The sequence below is a fragment of the Sebastes umbrosus genome, chromosome 18 (assembly GCF_015220745.1).
Source record: "Sebastes umbrosus isolate fSebUmb1 chromosome 18, fSebUmb1.pri, whole genome shotgun sequence".
Classification (NCBI taxonomy): Eukaryota; Metazoa; Chordata; class Actinopteri; order Perciformes; family Sebastidae; genus Sebastes; species Sebastes umbrosus.
Window position 1 is genome coordinate 8808169 of NC_051286.1, and position 16016 is coordinate 8824184.

General features: G+C 37.8%; 2 protein-coding genes and 1 long non-coding RNA gene across 5 annotated transcripts in view; 2 read left to right on the forward strand and 1 right to left on the reverse strand.

Annotated features, from left to right (window-relative positions):
- Positions 1-6082, reverse strand: arv1 (ARV1 homolog, fatty acid homeostasis modulator). Of its 2 annotated transcripts, none has more exons than XM_037751392.1 (5): positions 5902-6082; positions 5513-5629; positions 4533-4686; positions 3822-4046; positions 1-2091 (listed from the first exon to the last, which is right to left on the reverse strand). In XM_037751392.1, exons 1-5 carry the CDS (start codon positions 5995-5997, stop codon positions 1964-1966), a joined length of 720 nt encoding a protein of 239 aa, XP_037607320.1. In that variant the 5' UTR covers positions 5998-6082; the 3' UTR covers positions 1-1963. The 2 variants fall into 2 exon arrangements, with proteins under 2 accessions (XP_037607320.1, XP_037607318.1); XM_037751390.1 differs by having other exon boundaries at positions 5513-5632; positions 5902-6077.
- LOC119477345 overlaps positions 5617-16016 on the forward strand; it is a 24453-nt gene continuing 14053 nt past the window's right edge. Inside the window, exon 1 of the long non-coding RNA XR_005204226.1 lies at positions 5617-5682. This is a non-coding gene — a long non-coding RNA (uncharacterized LOC119477345). The remainder of the gene's footprint in view (positions 5683-16016) is intronic.
- The window catches only part of ttc13 (tetratricopeptide repeat domain 13), a 21873-nt gene continuing 13671 nt past the window's right edge, over positions 7815-16016 (forward strand). Inside the window, exons 1-6 of one of the 2 annotated variants that reach the window (XM_037751386.1) lie at positions 7815-8004; positions 10424-10518; positions 11836-11911; positions 12007-12077; positions 12240-12305; positions 13597-13689. In XM_037751386.1, the coding sequence (XP_037607314.1) occupies positions 7830-8004; positions 10424-10518; positions 11836-11911; positions 12007-12077; positions 12240-12305; positions 13597-13689 (576 nt within the window). In that variant the 5' untranslated portion in view covers positions 7815-7829. The remainder of the gene's footprint in view (positions 8005-10423; positions 10519-11835; positions 11912-12006; positions 12078-12239; positions 12306-13596; positions 13690-16016) is intronic. The other variant, XM_037751385.1, reaches the window with a different exon arrangement.

Genomic DNA, 16016 nt, shown 5'->3' on the forward strand with positions numbered 1-16016 from the left:
TAGTTGCCAATTAATTTAATAGTTGTTGTAGTTTTTGTTCATTTCTTGTAACTGGAGGACATTTTGCGAATGCCGCCTTACAAAACAACCCAACAGCAGAAGGGCGTGATTCTTACAACAGACTTTGTAGTAACAGCAGATGGTGGAAGAAGTGAAATGCAGATAAAATGTCATAAAGACAACAAACACCAAAGAAGGGTTCATGGAGGACAAGACACGATGTTAAGAAGTAAAAACAGTGATATTGAATAGAACAGATGATTTGTTTACGGTGTTAATTTGATGATAAATTGATGCTACATGCAGCTATAGTATAGAAACTGTAGCCCCTAAAAGCACCGAATGTCCATCCCGTTATCTGGTGGGGTGAGTCCTCTGTCAGCAGATGGTTTTGTTCAGAAAGAATTCAGCCTCGCCTCTCGTCACGTGTTCGTTACAACGACACGACTCCTGCAAAGACTCCTGAGGGCCGAGGCCGGTTCAGCTGTCCCTTCATACTGTTCATACTGTATGAAGGTAAGTGCAGTGGATGAATTCCCCTCATTCCACAGACACTCGGTCGGCTTCGGACGTTTGTTTTTACTGATTGAACGTTGCTCTGTTTACAGACAGACACATTCCAGGGACAGTAAAAGGAGGTTTGGTAAAGTTTACCCACATGTTTCATAATGATTATTATTGTAAACCAGATGTCTGGGGAGATTCCTGCTGCAGTTTAGTGTGTTAAAGGATTTTACTCATCATTCTGTAACAAATAAATGTCAGACCCTGCCTTAAGAATTTCATTAGTTTCAGTTTCAGTGGTGAGTTTAATGACACATGATGACAAAAGCAAAGAATATGGGAGGAAAACACACAGTAGAAATAATTTTGGTAATTGTTTGTCATGAGAATAGTCTAATTTAATAAATTCCAATGAACTATTAGCGGATTAATTGATTAGATGATTGACAGAAAATTAATCAGCAACAGTTTTGATAATCAAATAATCATTTTAAGTCAATTATCAAGCAAAAATGCCAAACATTTTCTGGCTCCAACTGCTCAGATGTGAGAATTTGCTGCTTTCATCTATTTCGTAAAATTGTAAATGACATATTTTGGGGTTTTGGACTGTTGGTCGGACAAAACAAGCAATTTGGGGGAGTCACCTTGGGCTCTGTAAGGCATTGTTTTATCTTTTCTGACATTTTATAGACAATTGATTGATTATTAAAAAAAATAATCAACTAGTAGCAGCCCTAATATAGTTGAATATCAAACAAAATAGTGCTTACTGATGCAAAAATCGAAACCCGATCAAACCCAAAATATGACATCAGCTGTCCTTCCTCTATCACATTGACACTAATCTTTCAGCAGAGCAATAAATAATGGGAAAGTCAATTCTGTCTGCTTTATTTAACCACTTATCCCCACTTCATTCTCACAATTGACCCTGTGTGTGTGTGTGTTTCTGTATGCATGTGTGTGTGAGTTAAGGTAAGTATGTCACCAATGAGCCAAAGAATGTGAAGAGCGTCCTGTCCAAACAGAGAAGTACTTCTTGTCAAATTACAACCTCGGGGTCGGTGTTTGTGTCAATCGTAGAGAGAGCGGCCCTGAGAAACAGTCATTTAGATCAGGAGACGTTGCCATGCTGCAGCTCCTCTCTGTATGTTTGTCTCAATAAAGTCATCAAATCAAATAAAAAAATGTCACAGGAATCTTGAGCTCATTGCCCACCCTTTAAAACCAAAAACAACAGGAGAGCCGCCTCCTAAATATACCTCCAACACGAAAATGGATCTTCTGCTGCTTTCTGTCTCCGTTTTTGGCTTTGAGCAGCAAAAACACTTCAGAACACTCCCTTCTCCAACTCCGTGTGTAGAGGGTTCTTTCAAAAACCTGCCTCTCTCTGGCACAAGTTGGCGTCCACGATCACTTGTTCGTCCCTGAGAGATAACCGACAGTCTGATGACGTTCAGTCCAATGTCAACATGTCCTGGATGCTCCATGGAAGCTGTTTACAGGCCTGAGCCACGCAGGTCTCTGACAGCAGGCCTAAACACACGGCCAGCAATGACAGACGTCTACTGCTGTTCAGGATCACTGCAGAGGAGACGGATGAGAAAATTATGAATATATATACTTTGTTTTCATGTTAGTTAAAGTACGTCTGAAAAATCTTGAATCCTACAGAAAATGTGTAAACCAAAAAAAGTCTCAACATTTATTTTAAGAAATTCTATTTTCAAGCTGGTATGAACAGTAGACACAACATGAGATCAAAGAGTTCGTTGCACTCGGCATCAGACGAACTCTAATTTGTTCTTTATTAATATGACGTACAGAAGCCCCTCATCAGAGCAGCAGACCATAACCATACTCAACAACATCTGATTGTTTGCTGCTCACAGGCGAGCTGCCAAACACAATGAGCAGATTTATGTTTCCAGAGCTGCTGAAGAAATAATTATACAAATGCAAAAAACGTGGACTAAAACCTTTTGTGTTATGTAATGTATTTATTTTAAGTGTCTGGGGGTCCATGCAGTGAGGAGCACCAGGAGCAGGAGGGGTTGTTTCAAACAAAGAGAGAGTTAGTTGCCACCTGCTGGTGCTTTGAAACGTTGTTTAAAGAATGAAATACCGGGACTTCACCGATGTGTCTCACAAAGTACAAACATATTCCTTAAAAATTAAAAAGTTACTTTTTTTCTTATTATTAATTCTTAAATTATGATATTTTCTTGGTCAGTATTGAGAGTGTTAGAAAATCCTAAAAAAAATAAAGATACGTTTTTATTTATTTATTTTAATTTACTTACTTATTTGAATGTATTTATTGTAATGTATTTATTATTTTCATTTTATTTATTTAGATGTATTGTGGCGGCACTGAGTTCCCCAGACTTTAGTTGTTCAGTCAGAAGACTGAAAAACAGTTCCCATCCACATAATAATATAAAATAAAATGCCTTCTTAATAATAATAATGAACAAATGCCTCTTCAATAATGAACAAATGCCTCTATATTAACAAACAATTAAGGAAACTGAAATATTGGTTTGTGTTTTTCCTTTTACCCTCCTTTAAAGTTTTCCCAAATAAAATACACTAAAAGAAATGGGTATAAAGGGTTTCATTGAAAATCAACAAATGAATAGAATACAAAAATACAGCCTGCAGGCGTTAGGCTATTGTAAGGCAAGCCAGATCGTTGCACAAATAGTACCTAAACGTCCCAGTGCAGGTAACCCAATTGGTTGGCACTTAACTTATTTCCCCAACTAGGAGAGTCAACACTCTCAACAAACAAAACACAAAGATCACAGAATCCCAAAAGGGCCCAAAACAGACCAGAGTTTCTGATAAAGCTGATAACACATGTTGCATTGAGTGAAGGAGAGATCAGAATGACACTAGGTGTGCAGTTTCCCTCCTCTTTTAAGCCCTACAGAAAGGGCGTCGTTACACCCTGATTGGCCAAGAGGGGAATGCACCAAGCTGCTCTCAACTATCATTTAAGAGCCAGTCCCCACACCCTGCGCAACAGGTGAACTGAATAACCCTCTAACCACTCAGCAATTCAACCAAAAAAACACCAGGGAAAAGGGAAACAACAGCAAGCACCAGAGAATTGGCAGCTGCCACAGTATATAATGTTACTTGTTTAAGTAAATTTGTTCACTTATTTTTTATATATTTATTAAACTATTTTCTCTGTAAAAAGTAGTTCCAAGACACCTGTTTACAGTGAGTCTTGGGGCGAGTAAAAATTAAATCTATCTGCTTGTGTAGATGACACCAGATGTAAGTGAGAGAATCCGTCCTCCTACCTCTGATGGCCTGTGAGTTTGAGGTGAGCACAAACAGCTTGATGAGGCCCAGGCAGAGCGGCGAGTAGTCGTGCTCCCAGATGACAGCGGGGATGAGGAGGACCTTCCCGTAGCAGGACAGCAGCAGGGCTCTGAGGAGCAGGCTGAGCTCCAGGGTCCCGCCCTGCTGACGACCCACCACCACCCAGAGGAACCACAGCACGCCGCCGCAGAACGCCGACAGCTCTACACCACCAAGAGACACAGATAGATGTATTTAATGATACAGGGAAATTACTTTTTAGTACAAAAGGTGTTAGATTAAACTGTATCCTCCAGATTGCATGAGTATCAGCAAAATTCAGCCTTTACCAACAAGAGGGGAATTGTCATTTCTATTCTTTATCCCATAGAGGGCGCTTGACTCCAGCATAGTGCTGAAATGATTAGTTGAAAATTAATCAACAACAGTTTTTAAATCGATTAAGTCTTTGATCAAGCTAAATATGTGAATCATTCTCTGGTTCCAGCTCAAAAAAATACTCAAGTAAAGTACAAGTACCTGAAAATAGTACTTGTGTAAATGTACTTAGTTGCATTCCACCACTGACTGTAACCATCCATGTGTTCTCAGTAGATAGATGGTGCTCCATATTAACACTCTAACATACACTACGGCAGCGACACAGACAGTAACAGACGTGTGATGGCGCTCTGGTGTTATCATCTTACCGAGGGCGGCCAATCCGAACATGCCGTAGAACTCCCATTGCTTGGTGTACCTGATGATGTCAGCGGGGTCGCTGCTCTGCTCGGAGCCGCGGAGCAGAGACCACCTGAGGTACGCCTCACACAGGAGGCAGAACACACACAGCTTCCAGTGGATCTGGAGGAGGAGGTGGAAGAGAGGAGGTAAAATCACACACATTAATTAAGTATACCTGAACACTAGTGATGGAAGAAGTATTCATCCTACCGCACTGTGTAAAAAATACACTACAAGTATTGCATTCAAAACCTTAAAGTATCAAAAGTAAAAGTACTCATTGTGCAGTAAAATGTTCCCTGTCAGTGTTTTGACTTTTAACTTAAAGGTCCCATATCGTGCTCGTTTTCAGGTTCATACTTGTATTTTGTGTTTCTACTAGAACATGTTTACATGCTGTAATGTACAAAAAAAAACTTTATTTTCCTCATACCGTCAGCCTGAATATACCTGTATTCACTCTCTGTCTGAAACGCTCCGTTTTAGCACATTTTGACGGAATGCGACGAAATTGCAACAGAATTGCGTTGCTAGGCAACAGCTTGGGTCCATGTGTACTTCCTGTCAGCTGATGACATTCACATACACTGCAACCAGGAATAAACTGGGACACATTTAGAATGTTTACGATTAAATGTGTATAAAGGGTCTAAATATTGTATATTTGTGACATCACAAACGGGCAGAAATCCTGACAGCTTGTTTCAAATGCAGAGTTTCTGAATACAGGCTGTTTGTATTTCCCTGTGGATTGAGCGTTTCGATACTTTCACAGTATTTATATATCACTTAAACCTGCTTTATAATAAAAAAAACATGAAAATCCCACTTTTTTATAATATGGGACCTTTAAATGTCCATCAACATGCACACATCCTAGTTTAGACTGATCTATTATTGTTTTTGCACATGTGCAAGGGAGGTAAAAAAAAAATAGTTGACTTACATTCAAGCTTGTGTTGAACAAAATGTGTCTGAACGCCTGCGTCTTGCACAGAATGGCATCAATCAGGATGATAACTGGGTCATATTCAATGTACTTGTCCACTGGCTTCTGGCAGGACTGCTGGAGAGACACACACACACACACACACACACATACACACACACAAACAGGTAAACTCCAGCATGATACTGACAGATTGATCTGTAGTTTCCATGCTGCTGCTAAGGAATGACATGATACTATTAAGGCATGTTGTCAAAGTTGTGTTAGCTAGTCATATAGAACTACAACATTAGCTGTAACATCTCTGAGGTAAACATTGTTAGCCTACATCTTCATCATAAACACAACCAAACGACTCAATTCAAAGAAGTTAACAGTTAACATACACATATAGTTATCTTCAGGATCCCGTTGCTGTAATCCCGGTGTAACTCCGAGGCTTTTTCGTTACATTCAACACACCTAAAGTCATCTTTCCCCATTCTTCACCCTGATAACTACAAAACACAGCTAGCATGGGAGGCAAGCAAAGCGGAAGTAGGAAGTAAGAGTTTTCCATACAGTTCCGCCTTCAAAATAAAAGTACAGATTTGTCAGCAATTCAATTCAATTTGCTTTATTGGTATGACTGTCAGGTGAACAATATTGCCAAAGCGTCAATTCAATAAAAAAATAACAAAATAAAAACAAAAACATAAACATATATATATACAATTCATTAAGCAAATTACAATATATAGATATTTAAAAAGAACATGCATGTAAATGGAAGAAAACAATAAATAAGTAATACATGTTTGTTGTGTCAATAAAACAAACAAACAAATAAAAAACAATTAATAACAATATATTGCAATATCAAAGGATAAATGTAAAAAAAATTAAAAAAATCTGAAGGCTTTTGAATCACAAGCAGGATTTTTTTTTGGTGTTGTGGTGCATAACGGTAAAAAATAAACAACTTAACACAAAAGAAGTACTTTAAAAGTCAAGAGTCATACATATAACCTTATATAAATAGAAAACTACAATTAAAATATATGTTTTCTACAATTAATAGAATAGAAGTTGTGTTTACAATCTGATTTAATGCATTTCTTGCTGCATTTTAGACTGAAGTAAATACAGTGGAAAATACATTTTTTTAAAAAATTAAAATTAAAAATTATTTTCCACTGTATTTACTTCAGGTGTGGAGATTTACTAATATTTCCGGTTTATACTACAGTAGCCTACAATTTTATACTATACTGTACTCAGTGGTGGAGTGCAACTAAGTACATTTACTCAAGCACTGTACTTGTACTTGTACTTTACCATTTCCATTTAATATTACTTTATAATTTTACTTGATGTTTGACACTGGAGGGACCGGTTTGACAGCTGCAGAGTATGCTGGGAAATGTAGTTTAACTGTCCTCTCCGGCTGCGGTCTTCTTTTTCTTCACAACTAAGTACATTTACTCAAGCACTGTACTTTTACTTGTACTTTACCATTTTCATGTAATATAATTTTTTTTTTAAATTTATTTTACTTGATGTTTGACACTGGAGGGACCGGTTTGACAGCTGCAGAGTATGCTGGGAAATGTAGTTTAACTGTCCTCTCCGGCTGCGGTCTTCTTTTTCTTCACAACTAAGTACATTTACTCAAGCACTTTACTTTTACTTGTACTTTATAATTTTCATTTAATATACTTTTTTTTTTTTTTTTTAATTTTACTTGATGTTTGACACTGGAGGGACCGGTTTGACAGCTGCAGAGTATGCTGGGAAATGTAGTTTAACTGTCCTCTCCGGCTGCGGTCTTCTTTTTCTTCACAACTAAGTACATTTACTACTTTACTTTTACTACTATTTATTACTCAAGCACTGTACTTTTACTTGTACTTTACCATTTTCATGTAATATATATATATATTTTTTAATTTTACTTGATGTTTGACAGTGGAGGGACCGGTTTGACAGCTGCAGAGTATGCTGGGAAATGTAGTTTAACTGTCCTCTCCGGCTGCGGTTTTCTTTTTCTTCACAACTAAGTACATTTACTGCTTTACTTTTACTACTATTTATTACTCAAGAACTGTACTTTTACTTGTACTTTACCATTTTCATGTAATATATATATTTTTTTTTTAATTTTACTTGATGTTTGACAGTGGAGGGACCGGTTTGACAGCTGCAGAGTATGCTGGGAAATGTAGTGTAACGTGAGGGGGGCGTGTCCGTTGGTCCGTTGGGCGGTTTGGATCGACATGCAGCAGCTTCCGCTCTTCTCTCTCTCTCTCTGTGTCGTCACACATGTAGCTCCAACATGGCCCCTGCCAGCCGGGCTGTTGTTATGGCAGCGCTCTCTCTGCTCTACCTGAGCCGGACGATCTTCTCCTCCGAGTATTTCTCCTCCTCCACTCTCACTTTGTTCAACAACGAGCTCCACAAGCAGGGCTGCAGCTCGCTGTCCGAGTGGGAAGAGTACGCGGCTGACTGCGGTAAATGAAAAGTCTCTCTTGTGTTTCTGTCTCTGCTGTTTTACTTTGCTGCCACGTCCGTCCTCCTCGTTAAGCTAACGATGAGATGAGCTACAAGCTGAGGTGACAGCACCACAGCTGAGATAAGCTCTTAAAGGTCCCATATCATGCTCATTTTCAGGTTCATACTTGTATTTTGTGTTGCTACTAGAACATATTTACATGCTTTAATGTTAAAAAAACACATTATTCTCCTCATACTGTCTGTCTGAATATACCTGTATACACCCTTTATCAGAAACGCTCCGTTTTAGCGCATTTCCAAACGGAATGGCAACGGAATTGCGTTGCTAGTCAACAGCTTGGGTCCATGTGTACTTCCTGTCAGTTGAGGTTTATCACATACACTGCAACAGGAAACAAACGGGGACACATTTAGAATGTTTACGTTTAAAACTGTGAAATGGTCTAAATATTGTAGATTTGTGACATCACAAATGTACAGAAAATCCTGACGGCTTGTTTCAAACGCAGAGTTTCTGAATACGGGTTGTGTGTATTTATCTGTGTATTGAGTGTTTTGATATTGTCACACTATTTATATATCACTTAAACCTGCTTTATAATATAAAAGACATTAAAATCTCACTTTTTTAATAATATGGGACCTTTAACTAACCGTAGAGGTTAAATAGGATGTTAAACTAAAGAGTAGTAACGCAGGAGTGAGAGTATATTGTGATGTGTACATATAACAGTAAGGGAAACTCACTTACTAGCTGTAGAGCAAAGCAACACCAAAATCACGTATTTTTTGAATGGAGTTTGGTGTTGACCTCTTGGGGTAAGCTTGTTTTAACTTACCCCAAGAGGTCAACACCAAACTCCATTCATAAAATAGGTAATTTTGGCGTTGCTTTGCTCTACAGCAAAACCACATATTTAACAGAGCATGAACTGAAACCTGAAAACTTCTGATGGATATTAGCTTCTGGTGGATTCGGCATACAACTGATGCACCCAGCTATATAGTTTTTTATCAAATCTCAGCTTTTAGGACACACTATTATGTTGTCATATTATTTCTTTATATTAATCTTGTCTCTGGGTGGAGGCTTAAGATAAACCCAGTGGGTTTTTTTGCCTCTTCCTGCACTGCAAACCACATATTTAACAGTGCATAACTGAAACAGTCTTCTGATAGCAATTCGCTTCTGGTGGATTCTGAATACAACTGATGCACCCAGCTTTATAGTTTTTATCAAATCTCAGCTTTTAGGACACACTGTTCCCAATTATGTGTGTGTGTATAAGGAGCACAAAACTATACAATAACTCAAATAAAAAGTGGGAGACTTTTACTGTACACATGTGTCATGTGTGAGGTGGATGTTGTGCAAACTTAAATGCACTGTATACTGTAAAGTTGTGGTGCAGTTGTGGATCAGATAATTTAAAGATGTTGAAATACGTACAAGCTTATATCAGTTTAAGTCTATTAGGGGGAAGTTGAGGCTTCACCTCCTGATACAGCGAGGACTGGTCGGACTGGGTGATGGCATTGTGGTATTTTGGTGGAGGAGGACAAAGATAAATGACATGTGAACTGGTTGTGCAGGTTGACATTCTGTTGAAGTGTCGGCTACTTGGCTCAATGAGATATTCTTAATGATCGGTATAATATTTGAAAGCACTATTGCAGTGTTCCTAAATGTGTCATTCCTGCCTCTTAGGCAATCGGAAGGCTCAAATTAGCTTTTATTACTATCAAAGATATGTTATCTCTGTGTGGTAATGCAATGTAGACTTAACAAACCAGCCCCTGTCCATGCTTTTAAACCATTTTACCACACATTAATAACATAGCTCTAATGAGATCTAAAAGAGACATTGTGTTCACTGTGATGGCCGTGAAATATCTATTTAAAATATCCACAAACTTTTGTTTATTGGGAACATTGTTTGCATGCAAAATGCATATGCTTTGCAGTATATTGGGAAAAAAGCATGCAAAAAAATACTAGCATGGCCCCTTTAAGTAATTCACTTTTTAAAATGAAAATGCAACTTTAATCTCCCAAGATTTGAATGGAGCTTGGTGTGTCAAACTGTGCAATGAAAAGCTGTCAAAGAGTCCAACATAATTTGAATTATATCAATTAGTTACTCCTTAGTGCACTGCCTTTTGGTCTGCAGATCTTTGTGGAGTCATTCAAACCACATTGCTTACATGCCTCTACCACATCTGAGACATTTCTTCTTTGAAATATAAGACGGTTTAAATGTAACTTGAAAGAGTAATGGTTTGGTAGGATGGGAGTTTGTGGTGTATTCACATTACATACAATGGTCTGAAGTATATATATATATATATATATATATATAGATATTAACAATTGTGCTATGGAATAATAAATGCTCATAATGTTTGTCTTTTCAGAGTCCTCCATTTTACAGTTGGAAGACCCAGACTGTGAGGAGGGAAGCAACCCGCCCTGCGAGTCAGTCTTCTCACTTAACGCTGAGAAGATCCTGGTGAGATCTCACATATACACACACACACTAATCACTAATCTGATCTAGCTCTAACTGTTTCCTTTAGAGAAAAAAAAGGCGGTTTCTAGTCAAGTCTTAACGGCTTGTTTTTATCTAAATAGCACAACACTGCGCTACGTGCTAAATTACTGTGTGACAAGCTCTCCAGTCTTTCCATTTTTGAATCAAGAGAAAAGCCCTATTGTATATTATTGATTAATTTATTGATGAAACAAATCAAATATCTTAGAGAAGGTTTCAAAATGGTTTGCGAAACATGTAACATGTCCAAAACATGTGCAGCAGAGTGACTGGAGCCTGCCTGCATCCGTCATGTGGGATCTATGTTGGCTTTAATCTAGAAAGTGTGACGTTAAACCAGTGCAGATGGTGTACAATTTTGAGTTGAATAACGGCATGCCAAAGGAGGAGGACGAGGAGAAGATTCCCTGTATTATTTTGTGCCATGTTTCCTCTGAAATTGGTTCATTTAAATCTGTTTCCTGTTTATTTTTAAGGAGGTTTAAAGGCATGAAATCGTGCGTGTTTAGCAGTTTGTAAATTATCCTCATAGCCTGTTTTATGACCGATTTACAGTTAAAACTTGAGCCCTCTAGCTTTTGACCAACTGCCAGTGAGTGAGTTTGTCATTATGATGATGTAGCTACTTGTTATGCGAGTCTATCTGATGATATCAATGTGGCAAGTATTTGTCCTGTCAGTTGTCTCGTTGCTTTGTTTGAAACCCAAAACGCTGCCGCAGCAACATTTGCATGCTGTCAAATTTGCATTCTGTAATTGTGTGTGTGTGTGTGTCTACGTATGCTGCCATTCTCCATTTGGGATTACACAGTAAATACAGTGTGACACTGTGAGAAAGGAGGAAGAGAAATAGCCTTTTGATGCAATACACAGCATATTTATTGCTTCACAGGAATTTAGCTTGGCAGCAGTAAACGTCCTTGACATTTGAAAGGATTTCTTTCTTTGTTCTGTCGGGTTTAATTTCTCAGTGTAACCTTGAGAGATGCTCGAAAGCTTGTTAAAAGCCCCTTTTATCTTGACAGTGGTTTTAATTTACAGCATTTCCTTTCTTACAGATGTATTAAATACAGTTGTTTTTACAGCAAAATGTCACTAGATTGTGAAACTTTCAACGAAACAGAAAACATGTTTTTAGCTTTCCACCGTTGACAGTGTTATTCTGTGTTTCTGCTCCGTTCAGTCGATCTGTTACTGGCTTCACACAGGAAATCATTATTTTTAAATAGTTTTTTCACCCATACGTGTTTTTTTTTTCTTGTCTCCATCTCACAGAACCAGGCCAAGCTGTTTATAGAGCAGAAAAAAATCCCCTTCCCTGTAGATAACCATAACACAAACGAAGAACTTGGTAAGTTTAAATGTTCTCCTATACATGCTGAACAGATTTATATGATTTTGCTATGTTCTCCCAAATATTCATCATAATCTGTTTTGTCATTGCAGCTATAGGCTACGTTCTGATAGGCAACGGTCTTTATGATGAAGCCATCAAACACTTCTCACTCTTATTACAGGTGTGTTGAAGCAGATTTTCACTCTCAATACATCATGTTTTAATATTGCAGCACTTATGCTATTTAGTCACCTTCTACATCCCGTCAACCTAGAATCAAAACTTACTGTGTTGGTGTTGAAGCCAAGAATATTTTCCTGACGTGTTTTGTCTTTGATTAAAGAGCGACCCGGAGCTGGTCAGTGCCATCTATGGGAGAGGGATAGCTTATGGGAAGAAAAGTCTACAGGTGAGTCATAGATGATAACATACCAGCTTTTTTTTAATATCATGTTTAATGTTGTTCTTTTTGTATGTTCTTTTATTTCTCTATGTTTGGCCATTCCCTTAAATTCTTGTACGGTGCTGTAATTTCTGTGAAGCACCGTGTAACTCAGGAAACTAGAAAGAAAGTTTTCTTACTCAACAACAATTAAAGTACAGTTGAAATGTGCCACATTAATTATGAGCAGTCTTTCTTGTCAGCTATTAAAGGGATAGTTTGGGTGTTTTGAAGTGGGGTTATATGAGGTACTTATCCATAGTCAGTGTCTTACCTACAGTAGATGACGGTCGGCACGCCCCCCCAGTTTGGAGAAACAGACAGGAGTTACCGCACTGAACGGCAAAAAAACATATCTGTTTAAGTGTACGCTATATTTAGAATATTTTGACGGTTTACCGTGCAGTCAGACAGCTATACAATCTATGTTTCCGACAGGGAACTGAAGCAGTTATCTATGCTCTCACCAAAGCAACCAGACTCCATTGAAATGAACATTAATTTGACCTCACAGAACACAGGAGTTGCTTGTCTACCGTCATCTACTGTAGGCAATACACTGACTATGGATAAGCACCTCATACAACCCCACTTCAAAACACCCAAACTATCCCTACAAAGTGTCTTCAGGTCCATAAGAGCATTTACAATGTCATAAACCGAATAATTAAGTTATGACTAAAGTTGTATCCTTATTGCCCTCATTGAGATATGAAGGGTGTCTTTTCAAAATAATAGGTGTTTGTTTGGGTGAAAAATGTTGCTGCTCGATTATTTATGAGAAACACACACCATTCAATACTGAGCTGCAGCTGTAGCGAAGGTCTTCAGATTATTCATGGCAGATGACTCATACTTAGTTACATAGTGCGGCCTGTGTTTTCTATATTGATCGACTGCCTTCATTTGCATTAGTTTAATTGGTATACTCCACTACTACCTCACGTGTTTGTGCCAAAGTTAGATTTAAAACAATTTGGCAGCAGAGGGAGTTTGTTGTCCGGAGGCATTTTTTCATTCATGCTGGATTTCGGTGACAGCAGCAGTTTCAGGTAAACGCAGAATGACTCAGTGTGTCATTTAATGAATACTAATTCAATCCGCCTGGACTCTGCAGTTATGGGAGTCTTTCCCTCCAGAATAAAAGCCTGGAGAGCAGTTTTTGTGTTTTTACTTGGTTGTGGCTCTGCTCCTAGTTTTGTTCACTATATATTAATGTCAACAAAATCTACCTCCCCTTCCTGTGTCTCCATGCCAGGACATAAAGAATGCTGACTTGGCGTTGTACGAGCTCAACAGAGTCATCACCCTGGAGCCAAACTGGCCAGAGGTCTACGAACAGAGAGCAGAGGTGACAGAGTAATGCTTTATTACGGTTCATGGCCTCTGAAGCTCCTTCAAAAGTATAAAACATGTGGTTTTTAGAGGAGATTTCAAGTTTTATTATCATTTCAACGATTATTTTCATTTTTGATTAATCTGTCGATTAGTTTCTCAATTAATCGATTAGTTGTTTGATATATAAAATGTCAGAAAATGGTGAAAAATGGCCTAAAATGATGTCCTCAAATGTCTTGTTTTGTCCAAAACTCAAATATATTCAGTATACTGTCATAGAGGAGTAAAGAAACCAGAAAATATTCACATTTAAGAAGCTGGAATCAGAGAATTTTGACTTATTTTGTCTTTAAAAATGACTCAAACTGATTAATCGATTATCAAAATAGTTGGCGATTATTTTAATAGTTGACAACTAATTGATTAATCCGTGCAGCTCTAACAAAATTAAAGACTTCAGCTCTTTGCAACAATGGATATAATTTAGCTGATTACATTTCTTTACTGTTCATAACTTGAACTGATCATTAATCACCACCATATCTGATCAATTTGATGTTTAGATGTCTGGTCAGCGAAGCATCACTGACTTCTTGATAACACGTGATTTACACTATTTCTATTTCTGATGCAGTCAGAAGTTGTAGTGTGGCGAAATACAGCATGTTCAGTATGTTTCCAGATTGTGTGCAGATGTGAAAGGAGAAGGAGGCAGTCATAATCCCCGATGGTGTGGGAAATGTTCAATGACAATTAGGCAAATCGGTGCAGTTTTAAAATTGGGGAAACTTATTAAGATGTAAAATTTAACAGCATCAATCAGTGTTGATTTAACCATGTGCACACAAGCAAAGAAACAGAAAAGAGCATGTGGATTAATACACATATTATAAAGATGTAAATATTCAGTTGTTCAGTAACATACACTCTGCACTAGCCAGTAATATTTAGACACACAAGCGACCGTGAAGTCACGTGATTTTATACTTCAGCAGAATTTTCGAAGAATCACACTTCCGGCTTTCACTTTGAGGCTTTTTTTACGGGCTATTTCCTCTTTCTGAGCCACATGAATACGTCTCTGGTGGCACAAAAGTAGTTACACAACTCCGTCAGTTGCATTTTATTAAACTCATTAAGCATCATTCGTAATTTGACAAAAGCATCATTCGCAATTCGACAACATTGTGCAATCCAAAGGCTGAGTCAATGATCTGATTAGATGTTTGAGTCCTCCTTAAATCCTATTCTTCAAGATCCTACCTGTTATTTTTAATGTGCGGTTTACTTTGACAATACTCACTCCACCCTTTCCTCTAGAAGAAAAGTCTATAGTCCTCTCTAAGAGGAAATCCTGCAGAATTGAATATCAACCAGAAATAGTGGTCTTTGATAACTGTACATCAGTGTGATTTGCTAAAAAAAAAAAAAAAAAAGAAGGATCACAAGCGTATTTTCAGCTGTAATGATCAAACCAGTTTTTCTAATCTGCAGGAAAAACAATTTAACAGCAAAGAAAAGTTACTAAAAACAGAATTTCTGCAAGAATCAAATAAAAAGACATGATTTTCAGGATGTTTTTTTTATTCATTGTTTTTTTTTATTTTTATGATTAACAGTTTTATTGTGCATTTTAAGACAGAGAAATTCAAAAGACAACATTTCATAAAACATCAAAACAGACACACAAGTAGCACAGGAAGGGTTTGGGGGGGGTGGTGGTTGCGAGGGCTGTAGTGTTTTTTCAGTGTTCAAATGAAGACACAGATTTCGTGAGTTCCTTGTCTGTTTATTCGAGAGATGAGGCACCCAGTCCTACATGCTCTTTTTATACACTTTTGACATTGTCTTATCTATTCTTTCACTCCCTAACCTTGAACAAACAGAGACCCATTCAGATAGTTATACACTTCCGACCTCGCCTTATCTATTCTTTCACTCCCTTAACTTTGAAGCATCGGAGACCCAATTAAATGGTTATATTCTTCACTCAAAACACAGGATAGACAGAGGTACGTTGCAGTTCACACAGGGCACAGAGAACATGTTTTTGAAAAGGCTTTGGCCTTTTACACCGCAGTTAATAAAATATATTATAACAGTAAAAAGGCTGATTATACACTACAGGGCGACACCCAAAGCCTGCAACATTCAACAGTTTTCCTTTCTTTCGTAGGCTATACGTTCTTTATACAATAGAGCTGCAACGATTAGTCAACTACTCGATTAGTCGGTCGACAGAAAAATAAACGGCCACTATAACTAGTAATTTTTAATGCAGAAATGGCAGAAAATGCTGTTTTCAGCTTCTCTAATATGGCAAATTCCTGCTTTTCTCTG